At 40.2% G+C, this 25,943-nt stretch overlaps 1 protein-coding gene across 1 annotated transcript in view; it reads left to right on the forward strand.

The window, feature by feature from the left end:
- The window catches only part of LOC146986463 (chemokine-like protein TAFA-5), a 53,475-nt gene that overhangs the window by 20,566 nt on the left and 6,966 nt on the right, over nucleotides 1-25,943 (forward strand). The window contains exons 2-3 of the mRNA XM_085780232.1: nucleotides 5,409-5,558; nucleotides 16,477-16,604. Coding sequence (XP_085636358.1) covers nucleotides 5,409-5,558; nucleotides 16,477-16,604 — 278 coding nt within the window. The remainder of the gene's footprint in view (nucleotides 1-5,408; nucleotides 5,559-16,476; nucleotides 16,605-25,943) is intronic.

The following is a 25,943-nucleotide window of genomic DNA, read 5'->3' on the forward strand; positions in this document are numbered from 1 at the left end:
AGACAGATGCAGATGTGAAGGAACTGAATCTTGAGACTTGTCCTCACAGTTGTGGTAGTTTAGTGTTGCTGTCTCCACCACAGTGTCTCACAGTGTCTCTGTCTCTTCTGACTGTTTCCAGTGTAAACCAGAAACACCTCGTTCCTCTGAGGTAACCGGGTCGTTCCAGCTCCGTCTCCGTCTGCTGAGTGAAGTCCCTGAGACGGGGGCGGGCGGAGGACGCTGTGTAAAGCAGCACCTGTAAACACACACACGTCCTCAGATTTGACAACCTTGTTTTCCTGTTGTGTTGAAGTGCAGAAGAAGAAGAACAACAACATCGCCGTGTCTTCGCCCCGTGTTTCACACTCTGTTGACAAGACGCTGCCGCTGCTCGCCACATCAAAACCTCTCAGCTCCAGAGTCCCATCGCCGCCACCGCTGCGTCATGTTTGAGTCTGATAGCTGAGGCTTTTCACCTCCACCGTCAGGACTTCAAACAGCTGCAGCTGCACAAGTGACAGACTGCATCAAAACATCAACAGATGAATAAAAAGCCGATGGACGGACGGAGTGGTCTTTACTGTAAGACGAGCTGTGGAAGTGTAAAATAACAAATTACACTCGACAGGAAAAGTGTTAAAAATCCCCTCACGGAGCTTTTTGACAGTTTCCTTCTCCTCGTGCTGAAGATAAGACAATCCTCTTTCCACTGAGACGTTTTCAACAACCTGAGACGTGTTGGTTAGACAGAGTAACACTAAACCGTCAGCTGAGCACAGGGACGGACCGATGGATGGAGGACCTTGGACATTTTGAAGTTGTGTTTATTGGGATTTTCATCAGCAGTGAATTATTTGGCACAAGTGAAAATCCATCTTCGATAAACCACAGCGGTTTGGACCAATCAGTTAAGGGTTAGAGTTCAGTACCCTTTTTAAGGCCTCTTTTCCAAATTGTCAGGGTTTCCAGATAATTATTTGTCGCGAACTATCCAACACACAAACAGAATCAAAAAACAAACTCCAGTAAACTCTCCATAAGACCGTTAAAAAGCCTCCATGGTTGTGTGAGACCTTCAAAACCAACAAACGCTGTTTCTGTATCACGTCTTCATCAGGCCGTCAGACAGATCTAACAAAACAAAAGGTGTTATCATTATTGTTGGACTTTTTGAAGTTGTATTTATTATTTCAAAAATCCATCTCAAAGGAACCACAGTGGTTTGGACCAATCAGTAAAGGTTAGGGTTTTGCTAACTGTTTCTAATTACGTCTTTTCAGATCATTCTTTGTTACAAACCATCAAACATACAACTAAAATCAAAAATGTACCTATGTGTGTGTGTGCGAGTGTGTTTAGATAACGTAGCTAACTGTTAGCTCGTAGGCTTGCTACATTATAGCTTGCTAACTTAGCTAGCGAGGCTAAGTGATGGAGCGCAGGGATCTGGAGGAGGGACGGAGGAGGTTGTGTCGGTGGTGGTGGACGAGTCTGATATCATTGGCTGATGAATTGTGAGCAATGTGACACTTAATTTGTGCGCCTGCGTTATCCAATGCGAAAAAAAAACTACCACACTTTCACGGCGGATTTACTCGAAAATAGAATTTTGCACAAACTTTGGGCTACATCGTCTGATAGATGAGTTATTACACTAATTTACACTACACCATAGTGGAATCAAATTCAATTTTCTTTTCTGAATACCTTTAAAAAAAAAACAACAACCTCTGTTTCTGTATCAAGTCTCCATCAGGTTGTGGATGTGGGCTGTGGACACACTAAGTGCTACATAAACCCTCCTGTAGAGGCCATAACTCCTGCCAAGATACACAACAGCAGTTCACAGAGAGCAGCAGACAACATTTATGGTGGGAGTCAGTGTGGAGGTTTGAGACTCTGTGGTGTCGGTACAGTGGCTCTAAATCAGGGTTAACGTCACCGCGCGTCAGTGCTCTGAACACGGTGAGTTATTGATGGGTTCTCGTGGTGCGTTCACTGCCGCTGCACAGGAAATAAACACCACACACGTGAAGCATAGATTCCTGTGATTCCTGTATGAATTAATGAATGGGCTCCTCCCCCTGTGATGATGATGATGATGGTGGTGATGAAGATGCCTCTGACCCCGCTGACCCCTCGTCTCTCTGCACTGATCCCTCTCTTTTCTCCGTCTCGCTCTGAGGTCCTGGTTTGTCGAGGGGACGGTCCATGGCCCTATTGATGACAGTTCATCAGCATGCAGGGGGGGGCCTTCTGCTGTCACCGTGGCAACCAAACAGCCCCCTCCCTCCCTCCCAACCCTTGAGTCTTTAATCTGTCCGCTCTGATTTAACCCAACATTCGTGTCTCAATCAACTGAGTGAGGATTTTAATTAATCGTCTCGGTCGTGTGTTTAGTTTCATAGTTTTTTAACATAAAGTTTCATCTGCTGCACTGCAATAACTCAAAATCTTACCAAGAATATTTGTCTTATTTCTAGTCAAAATGTCACTTCTAGTCAAAACAAATCAAATTATACTCAAAATAAGACTTGTCACATAAAAAAGTAGCTTGTTTTTAGACACTTTTTACTTCTTTCAAGCATATTTTCACTTGAAATAAGTAGAACAATCTGATAGTGGAGCATTTTTTTCTTCCTTATTACAAGCACAAAAAACTTGCTTTCACTGGCAGATTTTTCTACTTATTTCAAGCAGTGGCGTAGGCAGAATTTTAATTTTGGGTGGGCCAGTACAAAATTGGATGGGCCATCTTTTCTCAGGACAGTGCATTTCATCTAGCGCACATCACTGTTAACCATTTTATTGCACAACTTTTTTCTTTTTTCTTTGTAACTTGCTCTTGACCAACACTAATATTTGATACATACAGATGAAATGATCTTTCCTGCCACTATGATGATAAACTGTATTTAACTGTACCTATGTAAACAGTAAAACTCAGTAACCAATCACACAGGCAGCTCCATGTTGTCCCTGTGTGATGTTCAGGAACAGGTCAGGACAGTCTGAGGACAGACAGCTTTGAGGTTGAAGTCCTATAAAAATGAAATGCACCTGTGACTGTGAGGTCTGTAGCTACGTCTTGACCACATGTCAGCTGATCAGCTGTAGTAGAGGAAACGCCGCTCCACCGCGAGGAGCGCTTTTTTTTTTTTTTTTTTTAATTAAGCTCCGGTAGCGACCGGCTAATAGATACAGGAGGATACTGTAAACCAGCGCGGATCCGCTGTTTATCAAAGCGTCACCATGCTGAAGCACCGGGTCTGTTTGAGCTGCGTTCATGAAGTTAGAGGCTACATTCAAACTCTTCAGGCAGTGATCAGTTATCAGTGTCTGCAGCTTTTTGTCTCGTTATAGCCTACTCACTGGTCTCGGTGTTTTAGCGATTGTGCTACATGGCTGAGTCCAGTGTTATACAACAGGTAACATGTCTCTTTTCACCTCCTCTCTCCCTTGTTGGCTGCACCAACGTTTTAAACAGAGATCTGCTACATCTGTCGGCTTTGTTTGTTTATATTTCACAGAACAACTCCCATTGAAAACGAACGATTAACTGCAGTTGATTTAATTTAATCAATTACATTTTTCTTCTTATGAAACGTGGACGGGCGGGCCAGTGATTCGTGTGGGCGGCACTGGCCCGGCCAGGCCCACTCCTGCCTACGCGCCTGGGGCCGTATTCCTAAAGATTCTTAGTGCAAAGAGTTGCTCCTAGTGGCCAAATTCTAAGAAAATTCTTAGAATCATGATGTTTTCTTAGAATTTCTCCTAAAAGTTAAGAGTAGATCCTAGTAAAGATAAAAGCTATTCCTAAAGAATCCTAGCTCTTAAGAGAGCTCCTAAGGTGGGATCTGTTAAGAGTAGGGAAGAGGACTTTTAAGTGGCTTAGGAGTTCCCTAAGCAGAGGACAAAATGGTGGACAGAAGAGGCAGGAGAGATATTCTCCAAACACTGGATGTCAGTGAATTAATGAAACGCTACAGATTGTTCCTGTTCCTTAGGTTTCCTTGTTCTTTTCTTCTCCACTGCTGTTCACTGGTTTGTGGTAGATTTCAAAGCCAACCAACACTGCTTCTTATAGGCCGGTCAGCAATCACAGACACTGATTAAAGCTGAGCCATTTTACCCTCGTTAATGCCAAATTGAGTTGGAAAGTTGAAAGTGCAAAAATTACCAGCATGGTAATTAATATAAGCAAATCAATCTAAGTTTCACTATGTGAATACTGTGCAAGTTTTCACACATTTTGTAGGATAATTTTAAAGTATAGCGTACTATTCATTTAACAGATATTTTCTTTCATGTGAAATAATTTTTACAATTACACAGTCTTCATAAGATTGGATTTTATGGTTAAATTTATCCATTTGAGGGTCCATCCTTTGCCCATTATCACCAAAAGTATATTTTTAATCTAGCTTTTTTTTAAAGTATATTTTTTGGGCATTTTGGCCTTTAATTGACAGAACAGTTGAGAGAAAGAGACAGGAAATGGGAGGCAGAAAGACATGCAGGATAGGACTGCTCCACAAGGGATTCGAACCGGGGCCACCTGCAGTGAGGACTATAGCCTCAACACATGGGGCGGGTGCTCTTTATCTAACTTTTAGGATCAACCAATCACAGCATTTGAAATGATGACTCATACCTAGCAACGGGGGTCAACCACACCTCCTCACTAAGATAGGAGTTTCTGTCCACTCCTTGCTCAGAGTTCTCTGAGAGTGTTGTGGAATCACTCCTAAGCTAAGACTCCTTGCTAGGAATTTTTAGGTTAAGTTAGGAGCTCTCTGAGAGGATTCTTAGAATCTTTAGGAATACGGGCCCTGATTTCAAGTGAAAATGATCTAAAAACAAGTTAATTTTTAGTTGATGAGTCTTATTTTAAGTGGAAACAGATTAGTTTTGACTAGAAATGAGACATTTTGACAAGAAATAAGACAAATATTCTTGGAAAGATTTTGAGTTTTTGCAGTGTGCTCCTCTGATTGTTCATCAGTTATAAAACAACAGAAACTCTACAGTTCTGTCTGAAGTTACAGCTCAAATATTTTCCTCTTACCTGAGGAAACTCATTTCAATAACAAAATTATCACAAGAAAGAAAGATAGATTAATCATTGTGAGGATTAATTATTCATCTGCACAGGTCATTGAGGCGTGGAGGAGGTTTTGTTTTATTGTGGCTTTAAAAGGTTTCAGTTGTTTGAGGAGGCTTCAGATCTTCTCAGTGAGGCGGCGGAGATCGAACCTGAACTTTACCCAGAAACCAGAGACCTTTTCAGGAGCTATGTGCTATGTTTCGACAGCAGGAGCCAGGGTCTGAATCCAGATTGGAGTTTGATCAACCGCCCGCCCCCCCCCCCCGTTATGTGACTATAAACCACTGACATGAATGATTTCCTTCCTTGCGTCCCTCAGGTCAGCTGGTGGCCGGGACCTGTGAGATCGTGACTCTGGACCGGGACAGCAGCCAGCCCAAGAGGACCATCGCCCGGCAGACGGCCCGCTGCGCCTGCAGGAAGGGACAGATCGCCGGGACGACACGAGCCAGACCGGCCTGTGTTGACGGTAAGACACTCGCCGTCCTGATGAGTGACGAGGAACTGAAAGATGTTTCCTGCCCTCGACAAGCACTTGATTCTTGACCCTGTTGACAGAGGGTGGTTGACTGATTGATCAGTTGTTTGGTGAATTGATTGGTTGGTTGGTTGGTTGGTTGGTTGGTTGGTTGGTTGGTTGGTTGGATAGTTGGATGGTTGATTTATTGATTGGTTGGTTGGTCGCTGGTTGATTGATAGGTTGATGGATTGGTCGGTTGGTTGGTTGGTTGATTGATTGGTTGGTTGGTTGGTTGGTTGGTTGTTTGATTGGTTGGTTGGTTGGTTGTTTGGATGGTTGGATGGTTGATTTATTGATTGGTTGGTTGATTGGTTGGTTGGTTGATTGATTGATTGGTTGGTTGGTTGATTGTTTGATTGGTTGGTTGGTTGATTGATTGATTGGTTGGTTGGTTGGTTGATTGATTGATTGGTTGGTTGTTTGGTTGATTGATTGGTTGTTTGGTTGATTGGTTGGCTGTTTGGTTGATTGATTGATTGGTTGTTTGGATGATTGATTGATTGATTGATTGATTGATTGATTGATTGATTGATTGATTGATTGATTGATTGATTGATTGATTGATTGATTGATTGATTGATTGATTGATTGATTGGTTGGTTGGTTGATGGTCGATGGATTTATTGGTTGTTAGGTTGTTAGGTTGGTTGATGGTTGATTGATAAACCTCATCATTTTTTAGTTTTTCGTCAGGATCAGGCCTCTACAGACTGTAAGATGTACTTTTCCGGGGGGGTTGGGTTGAAGCCCTGGGGGGGATGAGGTGAAAGGGACGTGTGCAAAAATAACTAGAGTTAGTTATTTTGGTTTGACCCGATGGTTTGGCCTGTTTGCAGGTGGAGCTGCAGCAGAGACCGAGACACAAAGACAAGACGGGTACATTAAAACCCTTGGCACCTGATTACCCCAGTTTGCATCAAAAATTCATCCTCTCCTCAGACTCATAACTTTTTATAAATGTACTTAGAAAATATAAAACACACTCACTCCATCCTCACATTCAGAGTCAAACTGATCCGATGATATCCGTGTGTACAGCAGCTAATCCATGACATTGTAACTGGCGCCTGTTTGTAAAAAAAAAATGTGATAAAAATACAGACTGAGACACTAAATCCAGTCCAAACCTCCGAGGACCAGCAGCTCCCAAACCCCCAGACTAAGGAAGTTCATTAAAATGAATCATTTCAACGTTGCACTTTGCTGTGGCTTTGGGAGATTTGTGCACAGTTGTGTAAACTCTTTATGAGGACGTTTAGTGTGCGTGTTAATGAGTGGTTGTTAAGCTGAAGTGCATTAACGTCACTTCCACTGAGGCTGATTGCAGTTAATTTGTAGCCGATGAAGGAAACAGACGTCGTCTCGGTGTCGTCTGGACTCTAAAGGTTCACAAAGTTACTGCCCACTGTTTCTCTCTGTTTCGTCACCGTCTCTCTCCTCCTCTTCTTCCTCTTCTTCCCTCTCCATCTCTTTCTGTCTCTACCATCTGGAGACGAAGACAACAGCTGGAGGGACTCGGTCGTCTCTGCTGGGACTCGGTCGTCTCTCCTGGTGACTGTCAGACACTGAACAGTTGCTCGGCCTCTCCTGCTGCTTCCTGTCTGATAAAGCTTCAGCTCTGATGTTTTCTCTCATGGTGAATGTCCCAGATTATGACATCATCTAACATATTTTCACCTGAGCATCCAAACCTGTATCCTGCCCCCCCTCCAATGGATGGATCAGCATCTTTGTTGGTGGAAAGAGGATTTTCTTTTCCCTGTGGACCATTCCTGTCTTGAACCAGTCCCACCGAAGATTGCAGCGTGCCTTCATCACATCATCCTTTAACTAACGAGCCACAACACTTTCCTCTACATGTCTATGTGGTCGGAGCTGAACAGGTTAAAGTTTGTGCCGTTAAAACCTCAGAACGAGAGCGACCTGTTTTCTCAGCTCAGATTCTCATCAGCAGCTTCCTGTTTTTTTTTTTTCTTGAACGTCTCCAAACAACTGAAATCAAACCTCTCGTCTCAAACCCTCAGTGGCCTCGAGCTGCTGCCGCTTTTCAGACAACAACACTGCAGTTAAATATAAACTCTCTATTAAACTGGGGTGGACGACACGGCCATAAGTATGTGGACATCTGATTTGTTAGATAGACACAATAGAATTTACTTTATTAGAGAGCACTAATACGAATGGTAAATCATATCAATATCAAATGGAAAATTTTTATTTTATAAAACATTCACAACAAACTTGTGTCTGTCTGTGACCTTTACAGAGCTGTGTGCTGGTATTTATGTCAGTCTGAGTCTTATAACACAACACGAAGTCTAAAGTTTCAGATGTTTCAAAGAGGGAAAACTTTTCTCAACTTAAAGTAAAGTTTCTGTGGCAACTTCCTGTGACCTGCATTTATAGTATATATAACAAGGAATATTGTTATTTAAAAAACGAAAACAATTTCGCAATAATAATTCTGCAACATTTAGCCTTTATTTAACCAGGTAAAAGACCCGTTGAGATCGAGATCTCATTTTCAAGGGCGACCTGGCCAAGAGGGCAGCAGCACACGTCGTCAACATTATAAATTACAAAATACAACAATATACATTACAGTATTACATTATATTAAATAGGGCCATGTTACAATAGAGGTTAAAACAAAAAGTGCAGGGAGCAGGAGGTCAAGGTGACAAGGTTGGTCAGCAAAGGCACCGCTCAAATGATTTTTGTTGTCGGACCTTTAAGAAGTGTCGAAATACACCAAGAGATACAAGTTCAGACAATTTCAGTTCAGCCTGGAGGTTGTTCCATGTTAATGGAGCGGCATAACTAAACGCTTTTTTCCCTAATTCAGTCCGCACTCTAGAAATGCTCAAACAATAGATATCACTGGACCTTAAGGCATATCGATTTTCTGTTCGACGGAGGAGTGAACAGAGGTAGGGAGGAACCATACCAAGGAGAGCCTTATAGATCATAAGCAACCAATGAGTTTCTCTCCGGGTGCTCAGAGATGGCCACCCGGACTTCGAGTAGAGCTGACAGTGATGAGTGAGACGACCACAACCAGTGAAAAACCTTAATGCACTGTGATATACAGTGTCCAAAGCTGCTAGGCTTTTGGACGAAGCACACATGTACAACACATCTCCATAGTCAACTACTGGTAGGAAAGTTGACGACACAAGCAATTTACGCACACGCAGAGAGAAACACACACGATTTCTATAAAAGAAGCCAAGCTTTAGCCTGAGTTTTTTTACCAGGTTTTCAATGTGCAATTTAAACGAAAGCTCCGTATCTAGAAGGAAACCTAAGTATTTATACTTAGTAACAACCTCGAATGGATTTCCTTGAGCAGTTATTACAGAGGGTAAATTTTCAGTTGAGTAACAAAAGATGTCTGAATTGTTGTAAGAAAATTATGTTAAAATATGAAATGTAATCGATTAATTGACCAAACAATTCCAAATGCTGTTATTCTAACTTTAATTATAACCAAAAAGAATTCAACACAGTTCATAAACAGTTTTTTGTAAAAAAAAAAAAAAAAAAAAGGTTTAGAAAATTTTATTTTTAAATGTGGCCTAACTAAACCTGTTAAATAATACTTTGTTTAAAAAAAAGAATATAAATCAGTGATTTACAATAAAATTCATACATATTTTGTTTTTCTAATACCGTATATGATAACGAAAGGAAATGTCTTATATTTCAGTTCATTTTTCTCTTGAATTTTATATGTATGTGTGTTAGTCTTTACTTTAATTTATCTTTACCGTCTCCATTTTCTTTTTTCTTGGACCAACAGAGGATCAATACATTTTCTGATTCTAAATACAAATAATTTCTTGTGCAACAGTTTTGTTTGTAAATAATAATATACAGTAGTAATATACTGAAGATGTATTTTAGTTAATTACCTTTAACAATGTAACCGATGCCTCAAACTTTAATCTTGTCTCTTCTGTAGTTTATAAGTGAAGCCAAACACAGTTCAGCGATAGGATGAATAACTCCCGGCAGCAGCAGCTCGGTGTCGATCCTGACCTTTACTCTGGATCTTGGTATTTATGTCAGTTTGTATTTGAGGCGCTCGCTCGCTTTGCCTTTTGTTGCTCTGCAGCTGAAATCCACCAGACCTCCGTCGCCTCTTATCTGTCCGCTCACATCGCACGTCTCCGCCCGGAGAAAACACAACGTCAGCCCGAGTCCTGGTTCCTGAGGGATGATCCCAGCATGCAACACAGGAAGTAGAGGTTACTGTACACCGAGAGGAGCTGGAACTACAACATGTTGACAGATTAAAGACTTTGTCACATAAATCCGTAATAACTGATCTGAGAAAATGATCCAGATGTTTCTTACCCACCGTGAATACCACGCTATGGTACATTCAGGGTCACTGTGTTGAATAAAAGAGGCACAGACAGGTGAGACATTTGTGTTTCTCTTCGGTAGAGATGAACTGAAAAGGGCAGCGAGGTGGTGCGTTCAGGGACTCCACTGTTAGAAGTCTGAGAGACATTTAAACCAAAACTCAGAAGAGAGAAAAAGAAAATATAAAGAAACAAAGAGGAAAAAATCAACTGATAAAGTTGGAGAGAAAATTATACTTCCATTTCCTCTATGAAAACAATTTTTCACTCTTTTCATCCAGTGTTTATAAAAAACCTTTATGTAATTTGTATTCTGCTATAACAGTTTACCTTTTTGTAATTATCATATTAATTATTATATGAATATTATAAAAATTTCATAATATCAGTTAAGGTCTTTGTATTTTAATCAGACAATGTCTAAAGAGATAATTACAATGTTAAAATCTTGTAATTATATCACTATTGTGAAATTATGTATTTATAGATTATAAACCATAGACTAAAGGCAATGTCTGTTTTTGTTTAGTTTTTTTAAATTTTTGTGATGTTCTGCAGAATATTAAGTAAAAAGACCAAAGAAGTGGTGAAAATAAAGGTGAAGTTACTGGAAATGGAAAATGAAAAAGAAGAAATGAGTAAAAGAAAAAAAAACAGGATGGTTTTCTTTTTTTCTTGAAGACTCTTCCAACTCGTCCATCCTCTGAGAGAGGACTAATAGTTTCTGTCTCCACTTCCTGTTCAGACGGTGGCACCATTTCCAGTCGTTTTCTTTCTTCCATCTGTTTGTTCTTTGCCTCATTTCTTTCTGCTCCTCTTTCCTCTCACTTCCTCTTGTCCTCTGGGGACGAGGTGGCGTCCCTCCTTCTGGACGTCCCGTGTGATGAATGAAGCGATTACAAAACGTCCTCCTCTGTTTTTTTGGATAAATGAACTGCGCTGAGCGGCGGCAGACGGATCCACGCTGCACCCCTCCATTAATCAGCTGGGTGATGCAGCGTTCGCAGGTGTTCAGGTGTTCACCGCTACCTGAGATTAATCCACTGCACCTCCATTACACGCCGTTTGTTAATGTGAAAGTCTGCTTTTTGTTTTCTATATTTAACACCTGAAAACACCTTCAGCCATCCTGACTGTGCTCTCATTGGTCAGAAATGCAGACCTGCAGGTGAACAAGGTTGACAAGATTAATGTTACATCAGCAAAACAGTGAAAAGGCGTGCATAGTTCCCCTTTAAATCTATATTAATGCTGTACTTTTCAGATAATTCACACGAACGTTCACATGATACTTTGGAGAAACTTCTCTCTAACATGTTCCAGAAATATTCAATAAAATAATAAACATAAGACATATCACATAATGAATTAACTGTGACAGTATGATTTTATCAATAGGCCCAATATCCCTTTATAGCGACTTTTAGGATAGCCAATAGCGACTTCCCTAACTGAGGAGTTGGCAACACTGCATATTGATCCACTCAGCATCTATCTATCTATCTATCTATCTATCTATCTATCTATCTATCTATCTATCTATCTATCTATCTATCTATCTATCTATCTATCTATCTATCTATCTATCTATCTATCTATCTATCTATCTATCTATCAGTTAACTTATAGGTTCAAAGTTAGACAACATTACGCCATTACGCTAACTCAAACTAAAACCTTCTAGTTTGAGTTAGCGTAATGGCGTAATGTTGACTTGTTGGCCTGCTAGCTTAAAGTCTTCTTTATTTATTTTTATTTTTTTGAATGAATCGCTCAGAGAAACATCTACATCCAGTTAGCCTACAGATATAACCTCTAAATCAGTTTGTCACAGGAGTTAAGTTCAGTTAGCCTCATGGTTGTTAACGTATAGCTAGTCAAGTTAGCTTAGTGATAGCAGCTTTATTCTAGTATCATATCTAGAACAAGTTCATTTTGTCTTTTCCTAAAGGGGAAATTGGGCCTATTGATAAAATCATACAGTCACAGTTCATTTAAGAGACAATGAGGAGTTTTGGAAAGCAAAGTGTTTTCATACTACATTTACCATGAGCCTCCGCGCACACGGTTCAATTCTTGGAGCGGTGCAAGATGGACGTCTTGCCAAGAATGTTTTCATTCATCAAGAATTAAAGACAGAGGTTCGAAGACGATCAGATACCAGTTCCGACCATAAACGGCGATTCAGCGGCGTTATTCTCATGACTCGCCGGGTAGCGTCCGCGAAACCGAAAGTAAGGAAACGCTGGTCGGCTCGCCCAACATTTCCACCATTAATTAAAATAACAAAATAACGATAGAGACAAAACTATATATTTATCGAAAATGGAGCCATTAACAAGTGATAACGTAGATTCATCCACATTAATGTGAGACTTTTTTATAACCAGATAGAAACTCCTTGTTGTCCCTTTAATGTTTTTGAATATTTCTGGACCCGAGTTTTCCATCCAAAATAGGCAACTTGTCTATTGTGAGTCTATGTGTGAAATATCTGAAAATTACGCCATTAATATTGATTTAAACGGAAACTATGCATGCTTTTTCACTGTTTTACTTCTGTTTTATCTCTAGTAGGATTTAATCTTGGCAAGAGTAAACCTTGATAGCTCTATCTGACATTTACCTTACCGGTTCCTTCTGGATTGAATTAGATTTATGCTCTAGTTAGCATCAGGTTAGCCTGTGGATTCCTTAGCATTATCTATGTCAACAGGACTCGCTCGTTGCAACCTGTTGATTTTATTCATTTTCATTATTGATACTGTAGATGAAGCTGACAGATCCCTGTTCTTTAGCTGAACATTTACAGGACATGTCTACATATTCATAGTGGTAAAACTGATACCTTCCTTAACTCTTCCTTAAAGACGAGATGCACCACAACCTCTCTGTGCTACGTTTGTCATTTTAAGTCTTAACCTGAAGTAAACTCCAAAAATAACCTTTAATGAATTTCAAGTATCAGCTGAAGCCTGAGCTGGTTGTAGAGGATCTGTCTCTCTCCATCATGGCAGCAGAGTGAAAGCGGTGGGAGAACTTAATTAAATCTCGTAGCTGAGAGGAGCCGCTGTTGTTCGGTAGAAATTGGTTTGATAATTGGGGGCTAACGGGCGCTCGCGCTCGCACTCGCACCGCCAGCGCTCTGCTGCTGCTGCTGCTGCTGCTGCTGCTGCTGCTGCTCCAAAGGGAGAACTGATTACCTGGTTATGTATTACAGGTCTGTGCACACTTTCACCTCCTCCGTCTTTCCCCAGGCTGAGCTCACACTGTGTAATTTAGTGTCGCGGCCGGATGATGGGAATGACTGGGTCAGTGAAGTATCGCCCACACAGCAGGAAATCCCTCTGAATGACTAACAGCCTGGTCAGACTGTGTCACATCACAGCGTGGGGATCATTCATACACAGTACAGTGGGTCGTTTGGGTAAAAACAAACAAACAGAAACACTTTTACATCCATCACATGCACTGATGTTATCTAACTCGTAAAGTTACATTATATTTCATATTATAATATTGCATCATGTTTGGCTATGATATATAACCGTGTGTTATGTAACGCTGTTGCTGTGTTATGTCTCATTATCTTGTGTTACATTACCTTATGGTCCGGTTCCTTTCATGCAAATGTGTTGCGTTACAATGGATTAAATATCTGTCGAAGTTTGCGTGATTTTTAACGCGTGAATGCGAACTCCTTTTTACACCACTATCTTACTTTAGTTATTTATTTTGACAGGCAATTAACTCAACTTTTCTTCACATTATATATTGACCGTTGACCCCTGACCCATACATTTGCACCAATTGCTAGAAATAAATAAGCCAAAAAATATTGTGAGGCGTTTGATGGTTTCTGGACGATATTGATCATCAAACATTGATTGTGGTTAATGCGTTCTTTCATGAGTTACATTTCCATACTGCGGCATATTTTTCCATTATTAAACATTTTATGTTTTTGCGCCATTTACCTACACACTTCTTATCTGACTCACTGTTGACCAAAATAAAGCTAAACATGTTTTGCAACAACCTCCTTGGTCACAAAATCAAAGATTTTCACCGTAACACTGGAAATGATGCAATATGAACCATTAATTAAATGATCTACCAATTAGCACTCGCGGAAAGGACAATTGCAAACAAACCAAAATCAAGATGCAGAAACTGTTGTGTGTATGAAAAGAACATTTTGTGTTTATTATGTTTGCATGTAAATGTTGCGTTCACTGCCTTGCATTGAACTAAGCACTTTGCGTTGCAATGTTATATGTTACGTTACATTAGTTTTACTGTAGTACTGTGATACGTCACGCCATGTTATGTCACAACACACCATATTATGTTGCCATTATATTGCATTATGTTATGTCACATTTAATTATGTTACATTGAATACATTTGCATATTTTACACTAAAATATGCATACATTTCTTTTCTTCTTTTTAAAGAAATGCTGACTCCTGAGAAAACACTTGGCTTGTTAATCTTCTTCCAGTCGTAGCTATGACACACGTACAGTTTATAATTCATCATCAGTTAATAATGTATTAAAGCCTGAACACATGTTTAGCGTTATAAATGTATGTCGGTATAATAAATTTGATCTAATTTTACTTTTAATCACCACAAACCAACACATTTATATGTCACAAATCACACACAGCATCTTCAGGAAATGTGTCTTTGATTTATTTTGCCGTTTGATGCTTCCTGTTCACATCTCTCGTCTCTATAATGAGCAACATCGCTTTATGTTTTTTCCCAAGTGTGTGTTTTCTCCCTCTGGGTCCAGTGGCCATATTTAATTAGATGCACACACTACCGTTAATTACTGACAGATGTTTGTTTCGTATTCTTCTGCTGAATGCATTGACAGCAGATTCTCTCTCTCTGTTGTTGTTGTCGTTGGTTACGATCCAGAGTCACACAGCAGCAAACATCTGCTCCATCACTCTGACCTTTGACCTCCTTTGTTATGTTTTCATTCTTGATAACGTCAAATTTCTTTTGTTTTTGGACCAAATGTGGTGAAACCTTCACCTGTGACTCAACCGAACATCATGAACTGGTTTTGTTTATTTCTTATTCACGACTCAGTTATTCTCCCCAACTCATCCTCCTCCTCCTCCTCTTGCCTCATCTTCATCAGCCCCTCCCCTCCCTCTCTCCCTCTGTGGGCCGATATGTAAATGAAGCAGTGAGAATGTCCTATTTCTTTATAAATAGCTGAGTGAGTGTGTGTGATGAAGAGGAGGTGTGTGTACAGTAAACAGATTCACTTCTCTGATGTCGGCTCTTTGATTTCACTCCTTTCTTTTTTGCTGTGCAGAACTCATGAAACTATAAAAATAGTTGTAGTTTCAAGAAAAAAAAGTTTTTTATCCAACTCAAAATAAAGATACGAATTGAAGAAATACAATGTTCCCGACATTAAAATGTGAAATATTTCAGAAGAAATGATTAAATACTCTTTAAAAATGAAATTTCAGTATCACTTAATTATTAAAAGAAAGGTGCAATTTGAAATTTTACATTTGTAATGTGAAAATAAAGTTGTAATATCAATAAAAAGTTCAAATCTTTAAAAAAAGTCAAAGAATAAGCCACAATTTGAAGAAATATAATGTTCTGTGGTTAAGATGTGAAGTTTTTTAGAGAAATGTTATATTCTTCAAAAAAGATATTTCTCCTCTTTAAATAGAAGATAAACATTATTTAAAAGAAAGGTGTCATTTGGAATTTAACATTTGTAATGTGAAAGATTTTAGGTATTTCATAAAACATGTTAATATTCTTTTCATTTTTTAAAAACATACTGAATTATTAAAAGAGAGGTGTAATTTGAAAAATAAGGTGCAACATGAGATAATAAAGTAGTATTTCATTTCTTTTTTTGTAGAAACATTATTATAAGAAGTTGCACTAAGACCCCCCCCCCCAAAAAAAAATATATGAACATATTAAGTAGTCTTAATTTTCCAAAATAAAACAGTTATAATATGACTTCCTGTTGTTCTAATAATAAAACAACATGTTTTCGATGATGTTCTCTCGTAAGTGTCAGAAGGAATTGATTAACATGACATATGTGCAGGTGCATTGATTTAAGACAGTGGTATAAATAGAATGGATCAGAGGAGGAAACCAGCTGTTTGTCAGATGATGGACGAGTTTTAACTTTAAGGATCGAGTTGAAAAATACTTGTGTTTGTTACTGATTGATGGAGGAAAAAGACTGACAACATGAGATAAGAGAAGTAACTGTCTGATTAAAGGGCTCAACACGTTAACAGAGTATCTGTCATTTATTCATTTAGTGGTTGTTTATTTCTTCTACATCGTATAGTGTAAAAACAGGAACGTTAATGACATTTACATCAGTTATTTCATATTAAAGTGACAGTTTTAGGACACTCGGGAGGAGTTGCAAATAAACTGAAGCTGAATAAACCAAACTCACTCGTCTTTTCTCCCTCTTCCTCCTCAGTTCGTATCGTCAGGAGTCAACAGTGGTGTGAGATGAGTCCCTGTCTGGACGATGAAGGTTGTGATCTCCTGGTCAATCAGTCGGGCTGGACCTGCACGCAACCAGGAGGCCGAGTCAAGACCACCACGGTGAGAACTGGTCCAGACCAGAACTTCATACAAACTCTTTGTGTTGGTCACATGGGTTGGGTTGTGACACTGAACTGTACTTTAGAATAATCTATTTTTGTAGTAGAATGAAATGTTATTGATGAAAAAAAAAAAAAAGACTCATTGTCAGTTTTATCAAAGAGTAAAAGTAGGATGTTGTTTAAAACCCTGAATGTGGCCAATATGGCGACGTTTCAACAATTTAATAACCAGCTACAGTATGTTCTGCCCCCGGTACCATGACTCAGCAGTTCCCAAGAAAAAACACCTCGAACCTAAAGATATAGAAACATACACATTCATTCTGTGTAGAAATCCATACGTTAGCTCCAGGCTTTCATAAATGCTGGTTAGCTTTGGACGCGATCGCTAACGGTTATCAACTGAACAATGTATTAAGAGTTAACTTACAGTAACTCCAGTTTCAATGAGTCATAGTCTTTACAAACATTAATAAAGTGATAGAACATGAAACAAATACTTGGGTATTGAATAATGACAACTTCCGCCCGACTACGGCAACACTGAGAGGACAATATAGGCTGTAGCTACTCTACACCATTTCCATCAGTTTCTGTTTGGCGTACTTTTTATCATAACATGTCAACATGACACCGCAATGGATGTTTGGAAAAAAAATCTAAACCACAGTAACTTTTGACGTGAAATGAGGAACCACCAGAGTACAGCTTACCTTTAATAAACACTTGATAAATATCCCTTAAAGGTGCATTTTGGATAAATAAATAACAGTAAGATTAAGATTCATCTAAAATTGACTGATTGTCAAAACAAAATTTGATGGGACGGTTCTAGAGAATATTCCAGTTGTTATTTGTTGCTTCTTCAATGGTTTGTAGTCGATGTGGTTCGTTTTTTTAATTTTTTTTTATCTTATTGGCGAGATGTGATGATGTAATTGTTTTTGTTTTTTTTACATTTTAATGCCAACGTTTTTAAAAAAGACGGAACATGTTACAAAATCTAAGGAACTAATAACGGTTTCCTTCGTTCTTTCCTTCTGTGTTTAGTTTTAATCAAAGAACTAATTGTAACATCATCTTCATACAACATAACATAACTAACGAGGACTCTGCCGCTGCTGCTGCTGCTGTGTGTGTGTGTGTGTGTGTGTGTGTGTGTATCTGTGTTGATTGAATAATTACTACCCAGGAGCGCCTCTCTGCTCTGTCGTCCGTCTGTCGTCCTTCTCAGCAGCTGATTAACAGCCGTTGTGTTTCGGAGCCTCTTCAGTCGAAGCTCATTGAAAACGTGTTGATTTTCAAAACAACAGCTCTTCTTCTTCTTCATCTTCTTTCTTTCTCTTCTCTGTCGTTCATTATTCTGTCTCTTCACAAGCTTCAGCCTCAGTTTAATGATGGATAGGTTCTAATTATCATGTGTCTCTAGGATTATTCAGGTTTAAACAGCCTTAAAAGCACAGTGTGTAACTTCTGCCTCTAGATGAACAATCAAAGATGGAGTTTGGTGATTTCACAAAACTGTCGACTTCTCTCAGTTTGATTCCTTCAGTGTTGATCGTCCAATAAATCAAACAGATCATTAGAACCAGTAAAAGCACTGAAATGTTTTTGTTGTTCCTCTTGTTACCTACAGTATAAACCAGATGTTTAACTGGTTTTTATCTGCAGCTCAGTAAAAAACAGTTTCCAAAAGGGACGTCAATTTGCACGTCTCTCTTATCATTGACTCACTCTATTCGCAGAACAACCCAGAACCTGTAGATGATGTCGACCTGGTCTTTCAAACTTTGACCTCAGATATAAAGAAATCTGGACCCGACATGTTCTGGTCACAGTTTTATAAGATATGAGGTCAAAAAAACTCTCACCAAGAAGGGGCATTGGGATGTTCTTCAGCTTTTCAGGGAAGTCCAGTTGCTTCTACACTTAAACACTTATTGACTTCAATTAAATGGGTGACTGAGAACCTCCATGGACATACACACAACCAAGTTCAAATCCCCAAACTGAAAACCAAACACCTGCAAAATGAACTAATGTCTAAAACCAATAAAGTACATTTAAAGGGATAGTTCACCCAAAATTCAAATTTCACTCATTATCTACTCACCCTCATGTGGACTAAGGGCTGGGAGAAGTTTCAGAGTCCTCCGTGGCTTCTCGGAGTTACGGGGGCTCCGTGCAGCACTGCATGTCCATATGACGGTTGCTAACGGGGCTCAATTTTCTTTGTCCCAAAAAGACACACCAAAAAACATCCAAATACCTCCATAGTGCTTGTCTGTAATGTCCCTCTTGTATTGAAGCCCCAACATGAGAAATTGTTCCGAAAAACAAGCTTATGTCTTAAGCTTGTTTGTAGCGGAAGCTCCCAGCACTGCGCTTCCTGGTCCATTCAAATCTCGCGAGATTTGCACCGGTGTCAATGCAAATCGCGCGAGATTTGGACGGACCAGGAAGAGCAGTGCTGGGGGGACTCTAAAACTTCTCCCAGCACTTAGTCGACATGAGGGTGAGTAGATAATGAGTGAAATTTGAATTTTGGGTGAACTATCACTTCAATCTTATCATAAATAATCAAATACCTAGGTTCATCTCTGTGAACCACAGAGGCGTCTCCTCCTCTGCTCTGTTACAAACTGACTGGAGTTTTAAAACCAGTAGAAACTCAACATAGATCGGTTTCACATCAGTGGACGACGACTGGACCGTTGAGGCTCGGAGCCGATGAGCAGCGTTTCTCTCCTCGGTTCTGGTTGGTCGGTTTGACACGAGTCAGTCGCTGCTCTGAATAATGAAGTCTGTCAAACCTGCGCCGACTTTCACACCTGACCGGACGGGGAAATTCAATTATTTAAAAAAATGATATAAAAACCTCTTTGTTGGGAACCGGTTGTTTTAAAGATGGACGTCTGATCGCTGGAGCGTCGTCGCCTCTCGGCCTCATCACACTCAGATTTTCTTTTTCTGAGGGAAGAATCAGAATAATCTCTTTCCCTCCAGCGCTGAATCACAGTGGATTTAAAGCAGTTTTTGGACACAGTAACATCAATATTTAATGCAACAGTAAAGACACACTTTGGTTCTCGTGTCTAGACAAAAGGCATTAAAGAGAATCCCTCCATTAACGGAGCCCGTGTTCGTGCACTCACAAATTAAAATCCCCTAAAACTTGGAGATGAATAATTAATGTCAGTTTAATGAAGACATTAAGAATATTTAAGGCATAAATAAGCCTGGAACAGACCCGGCAGCCTCGTACTGCTTTTATATCTCTCTCTAAAACCTGAACCGTGATCCAGACTTCCACTGTGGAGGAATGGAGGATGTTGGGATGAAGATTCATCTCCTCAGGCTGCAACACACAACAACACAAACACACACACACACACACACACACATTCCCTCTCTCTTTCTTTTTCTTGTCTTCTTTCAGTTGAAAGACGACACCATGTTGTTGCGTTTGCCGCCTCCGGCTCCGACGAGAAGAAGAAGAACAAGTAGAAGTGAAATAAAAGAATCTCTTTTTTTTCCCCACACAAACAAGCTCCTGTGCTAATGAAGGACAGCCGATCTGATTGCTTCGCTGTGAGGCAAATTAAATTACAGAGGGCTCGGCGCTGAGTGGGCGGACCGACACGACGCCGCGGCGCTGTGCCGTGTTGTGTTCGCACGAGGAGAAGGAGTCGATGTTCATTAAAAAGCTCCGAACGCAGGATCAGAGGAACAAACGACGTTTAATTAGCCCTGAGGAGGTTTTACAGGCTTTTACAGCAGCGACGTAGCGGTTTAATTGGCGCCGTGTGGACGAGGAGGTGAAACAGAATCACAGCGCTCCTTCAGGACGAAGCCGATGCAGCTGTTAGAGAGTTACTGCTTCAACACTGTGGGAACATTTCTGTCCTATTCTCCTAAACGTCCCTGAAGGCCTCGTCTGGTGCTGCAGCTCTGAAAGTTGACGTCGGAGAGACGGAGATGCAGACGAGTCCTCTCAGTGAAGACGACTGACGACACAGTGTGGACGGTTTGATGATGCGTTTGAGGCCTCCAGTAGAAACCAGAATCAGCCCTGTATCAAGATGCTCTAGTAAAACAACAAATATCTCAGCAGGAAATGACTCTTCTAGATGTTTCTCATATTCACTGTACTGACGTATCAAACTGAAAGTGAAAGCAAAACAAAAATGAGAGTTATAATTTTGATAATCAACTGTATCGTGGCTCCTTGTAGTAAACCATAATGTTCAAGTTTCTCAAAGTTTCTTAACCCTCCTGTTAAAGACGAAAGGAAGTCAGGAAGGAAGGATGAAAGGAAAGAAGGAAGGAAGTCAGGAAGGAGGGATGAAAGGAAGGAAGGACAAAGGGAAAGATGGGAGGAAAGAAGGAAGGGGGAAATGGAGGGAGGGAACAGATTGGGTCAATTGGGTCAAGAAGTAAGGATGAAGGGAAGGAAGTTAAGGAAGGGAAAAAGAAAGGAAAGAAAGATGGGGGGAGGAAACAGATTCCTTCAAGGAAGGAAGAAGAAAGAAGGTATTTTTCTTAACATTTTAGCTAGGGGGACTGGCAATGGAAATTAGCTTGGTTGCTAGAATTGGGTACATTTTGTTTTAAAATGTGTATCAATGTACATTGTCCCTCTCTATCAAAGGAAGGAAGAAGAAGTAAGGACGAAGGGAAGGAAGGAAGAATGGAGGGGGAAAAAGAATTGTGGAAAGATGGAAGGGAGAAAGGAAGGAAAGAAGGAAGGATGAAGGAAGTGAACAGATTGGGTCAATTTGACCCAGAAGGACGACAGGAGGGTTAAACTTCAATTTCAAAGACTTTTCCAGAAGGGGTCAACCGATTATCAACAAAGCCGATAATATCGGTATCGATTTTCAGCATTTTATGATAATCGGGCATTTTTTTGCAGATAACTGATTGTGGTATATTGATGTGTTGATGAGAAGAAGTGATCACTGCAGACACATCTTTTCTTGCATTCAAAAAAAGGGTTTATTACAAGAAAGAATAATGTCACAAAAATGCCAAATCCGGGAGCATCTCTGGTGCCAATGTGAGATCTCTCCACACTTGGCCCAAAGCCCGAACCTTATACTGTATATCTAACTCCACCTTCTTTCCAGAAAAGGATATACCTAACCCAAATGGTCCATTGATTCAAATAACATCTGACACATGGAATTTACGCTCTGACCTTTAACCTCTTGACCAGGCTATTTATAAACACAGACCAAAATACAAGCCTTTTGTTTAACCTTTTGGCCAAATAAAGCATTAGCTCACATCTCGATGGTCATTCTCTTTAAGCAAGAAAAGAACACACCTAAAAAGGAAAGATAAGATAAGATCATTCAAAATATGAAAGTTAAGAGTTTCAAATTAATTTTAAAACTCCTTTGGTTCTGATTAGTGTTGGGGTTATTCCACCAAAATATAAGGTATTTTTATCACAGATTTTCACAGTGTACAAAAAACAAACAATATTCTGTATTCAGTCATATCCGAGGTGGGTTATTCTAAATTTTGACACCAAAATTAAATTTTTTACTGCAAATGAATATCGGTTATACATATAGGTTATCGGTTTCCTTCAGTATGAATAATCAGTATTGGCCCTGAACATCTCTACTTTCAGGCACACGATGTGTTTATGTTCTCAGGTGTTTCCATGATGTCATCAGTCATTGCACTCACACCTGTGCTCAGGTGAAGGTGTTGAACATCTACAGGGAAGAGGACAGATCAGAGAAGTGTTACAGCTCTGTGATCTGTGAAGAAGATGCAGCAGCAGCAGTAGAAACAGTAGAAACAGTAGAAGCAGCAGATCTGTGACGTTCAAGTGAAATAAATAGAAACAGAGTCTCATTGTTTCTCATCAGCAGCAACAATTCATCATAAAGCAATTATGTGGAAAACAAGGACGCCTGCTCCACTGCCAGCTGCAGTGTTTATCATAGGAGCAGCAGATAACACACACACACACACACACACACACACACACACACACAGATAACGGAGGCTGTGTTTGCTGTTGTGCAGCAGTAATGTGATTTAAACTGATGTGTAACTAACGACGTGCTGGAGCTCATTTCTGCCGTCTGATTGTTTCTGCCACAGATTTAATTTCTTTGTAATACTTCTCTCTTCTCTGCGATCAGATCTGGGGTCTGGTCACTCTCTCACTGTCGTTGTTCATTTAAGTTCAATCAGCTGGATTTGTTTCAACATTAAAGCTCATTACAGGCTCATGTTTTACACCTTTAACACGGTTTTGTTTGGAGAAGTAAAAACCTTCTAATAGACTGTTCCTCATTAAATTAGCAGGGTTTTTTTTAAACGCTGGCACCGATTTATCTCTTCTCCACCTAGTCCAGTTTGTCAGAAGAATGTAGAGTCATTTCTACGGTGGCCCTGAGGGGTCAAACTACTAATAAAACAGATGCTAAAGACTAGGGCTGTCACTTTTTATTCGATATTCAAATATTCGTTCGAACGTTGGGTGAACAGTTCATATTCGAGCGGTAATGATGTGCTCGCTGATGCACGTTGCCTTCAGGGACAGTTTTTCATCAACAGTCTCTGTATTTCCCTCTAAAACAACTCTGTCTGGTAACGTTGTGTTATTATCTCATAGCGTGGTGAATGTGCAGGTCACAACTTGTCCACCAGAGCGTTGTGGAGTTGTTGGATTGTGTATTTGATGAGTTTGATGAGGGAAACCAAGAAATCCCATGAGCCTCCGTAGCGTAGCTCTGAGCAGCTCACGGCTCTGCTCCGCCGTTCTAAAAATAGCTTGCACCGACAATTAAAGGTAACAAACCTACTGCTATGACTATAGGGATTATGGCAATGGGCCAATTTGCCAAAATGTTGAACTATCCCTTTAAGTCTAATTCATCATAGCAAAAGTGATATTGTTCCCTGACTCAATTAGATAACAGAAGATGTCTGGGGATGACACTTCGGATCATTGACCCAGGCTTTTAAAATGTTGGCTACGAACAACAACCTACCCTGACTGTGCTGAGTTTTTTTTTATTTATACCGTAGCTCTTTGTCAGCAGATACAAGTGATTCAACGTAAGACATGACAGCGGACCAGCGTTAGACAAACGTGTCACGTGCCACGCTTTCATAGTATAGCACGCTGGGGGAATGGTTTGTTTTCCACCGCGGCTCTTACCGGATTTGGCGTTTTGTTGGCGTTCCCTTTGTTGCCGACTGGATCTATTGACTGTTAGCTTAGCATTAGCCTTTAGCCTGGTCCCTCACTTTATTGTGTCCTCCAGAAACACTTGTGTTGTTGTGAGTTTTTATTGTTTTCTGGATTTGTAGCACATTTTTGTCGTTGCATTTGACCTGGGTGTAACTCCTGATTAAAGCAGAAGTAAGCGATCCGGTGGTTTTGGCTAACTTCCTGTCAGCCGATGGAGTTAGCAGTCCCCGCCCTCGTCCCTACGTCACCACATTCACGCGCATCCCTTGGCTGCACACACAGAGAGGACCGCCCCTTTATGCCGTTCTCTCTCCTCATTGGATAAAGGTTGTAGGATACAAGGAAAGTTTTCTCCTCGGCTCAGAGCAGAGCAGAGTGACTGACAGACCCGTGTTTCAGACCAAACACTCTATAGAAGTGATTGCTGTCGGAAGATACAACTATTTAAGACTTATATTAACACAAATATTCCGCTTACTTCTGCTTTAAATCAACTGTTAGTGAGTCTTGAGTTTTTTTAAACTGATCCCAGAGCAGAAAATGTGTCGACTAAATTCCTGAGACTATTAAAAAACCCACAGATGAAACTGTAACAGAGGGATTTGTCTTGATTAGAGATGTAAATGTGAAGCAGTGAAGCCAGAGCAGGTCGACCTCACCTCTGCTACCTGTCTGTCCACACACCTGGCTACACATTAAAGGCCCCACTGATGCATGACAGGTGCTTCATCCTCTCTGTCCTCCTCCTGTAATTGATCCCATTGGGCCAGCGGTGCTTTAGCGAGAGCCAATCAGAGAGCAGGAATCTAAAACCACCTGACTGCAGCGGTTTGTGCAGTGAAGGCAGCAACAGGAAGAAGAAGAAGAAGGAGAAGAGAAGGTGTTTGGGGATGATTAAAGCTCAGTGCTGTTGAAGCTCCGATCGATTCTCGTGCTGTGTTCACTGACACTCAGGACTGAGGTGGATCACAGCGAAACTAAACTGAAACAGCTCGAGTCAAAGTCAGTGGAGACCGATACAAGACGACCAGCGGCTGTAGCTGCTGCTGAAGGGGATTTATAAATAAAGAGTCTGATTTAATTGAGGAATTAAAAAAAAAAGCAAATATTCCTAAAAAAAGAACAATTTTTACAATGAAATCTGTAACACAATTATGCAGAAATTGAAGGGGTCGCTGTATGTTCCTCTTCATCTGCAGTGTTGTGAATGAACCACAGGCGGTAAATAAAGATGGATGTAGATGGTGAGCTGCTTTGTTGTCGCACCCCACCAAACCCCACGAAATACAGAACTTTACGTCTGAATAAAATGTAAAACAATGAGTTACCTAATCCATTGGTTCCCAAAGTGGGGTCTGGGGACCCCCAGGGGTCCTTGAGAGGGTTCAAGGGGGTCCCCAACTTTTTCTCAAAATTGTACCAACATTTTTTTTCAGAAATATTCATTTTTTTCCCGATTTTTTTCCAAAAATTCACGCCATTGGCAGTAATTTGAACGTATATTGACTAAAAATATTTGTGTATTTCTGGTGTTTGTTTCAAAATTTTGTCCAGTGCGGGTTTGTGGTCTAATTTGTGTCAGTTTAGGGGTCCTTGGTGTAAAAAAAGTTTGAAAACCACTGATCTAATCAGTTCAGGAGAAAATTATCGGTAAGGCTGTAAACACGTTTATTTCCGCTGTAAAGTTAAAAAACATTTCCTGTAACATGGGCGTCTATGGAGACTGACTCACTGTTGGAGACTCACTCTAGTGGCCAGGAGAGGAACTGCAGCTTCAGGCTCCTCACTGTTAGCTGCAAGTGGAAAATGTATAGGCCTATTGCTTGTTTTATGTAAGCTAACTCTCAATATCCGCATTATATAAAATGTCCATAGAGTTTAAAAACATCTGTAACATTTGCGGTTTTCTTTAAATGGTAAAAACATCAGATTAGCATTGTTTTTTTCCTGGTTGTACCTTTAAAATCCAACACTTAAAGCCGAACTTTGTCATTACTGGAAATAGACTCACTCACTTTCTGGCAGGAAGTTGAAAAGAATCGATGCAGCTCTCAGGTCTGTCAACAAATGTGAAGCTACAACAACAACCAGTTAGCTTATAGCTTAGCATAAAGG

The sequence above is a fragment of the Trachurus japonicus genome, chromosome 6 (genome assembly GCF_045865225.1).
Source record: "Trachurus japonicus isolate A0001 chromosome 6, Traja_1.0".
Lineage (NCBI taxonomy): Eukaryota > Metazoa > Chordata > Actinopteri > Carangiformes > Carangidae > Trachurus > Trachurus japonicus.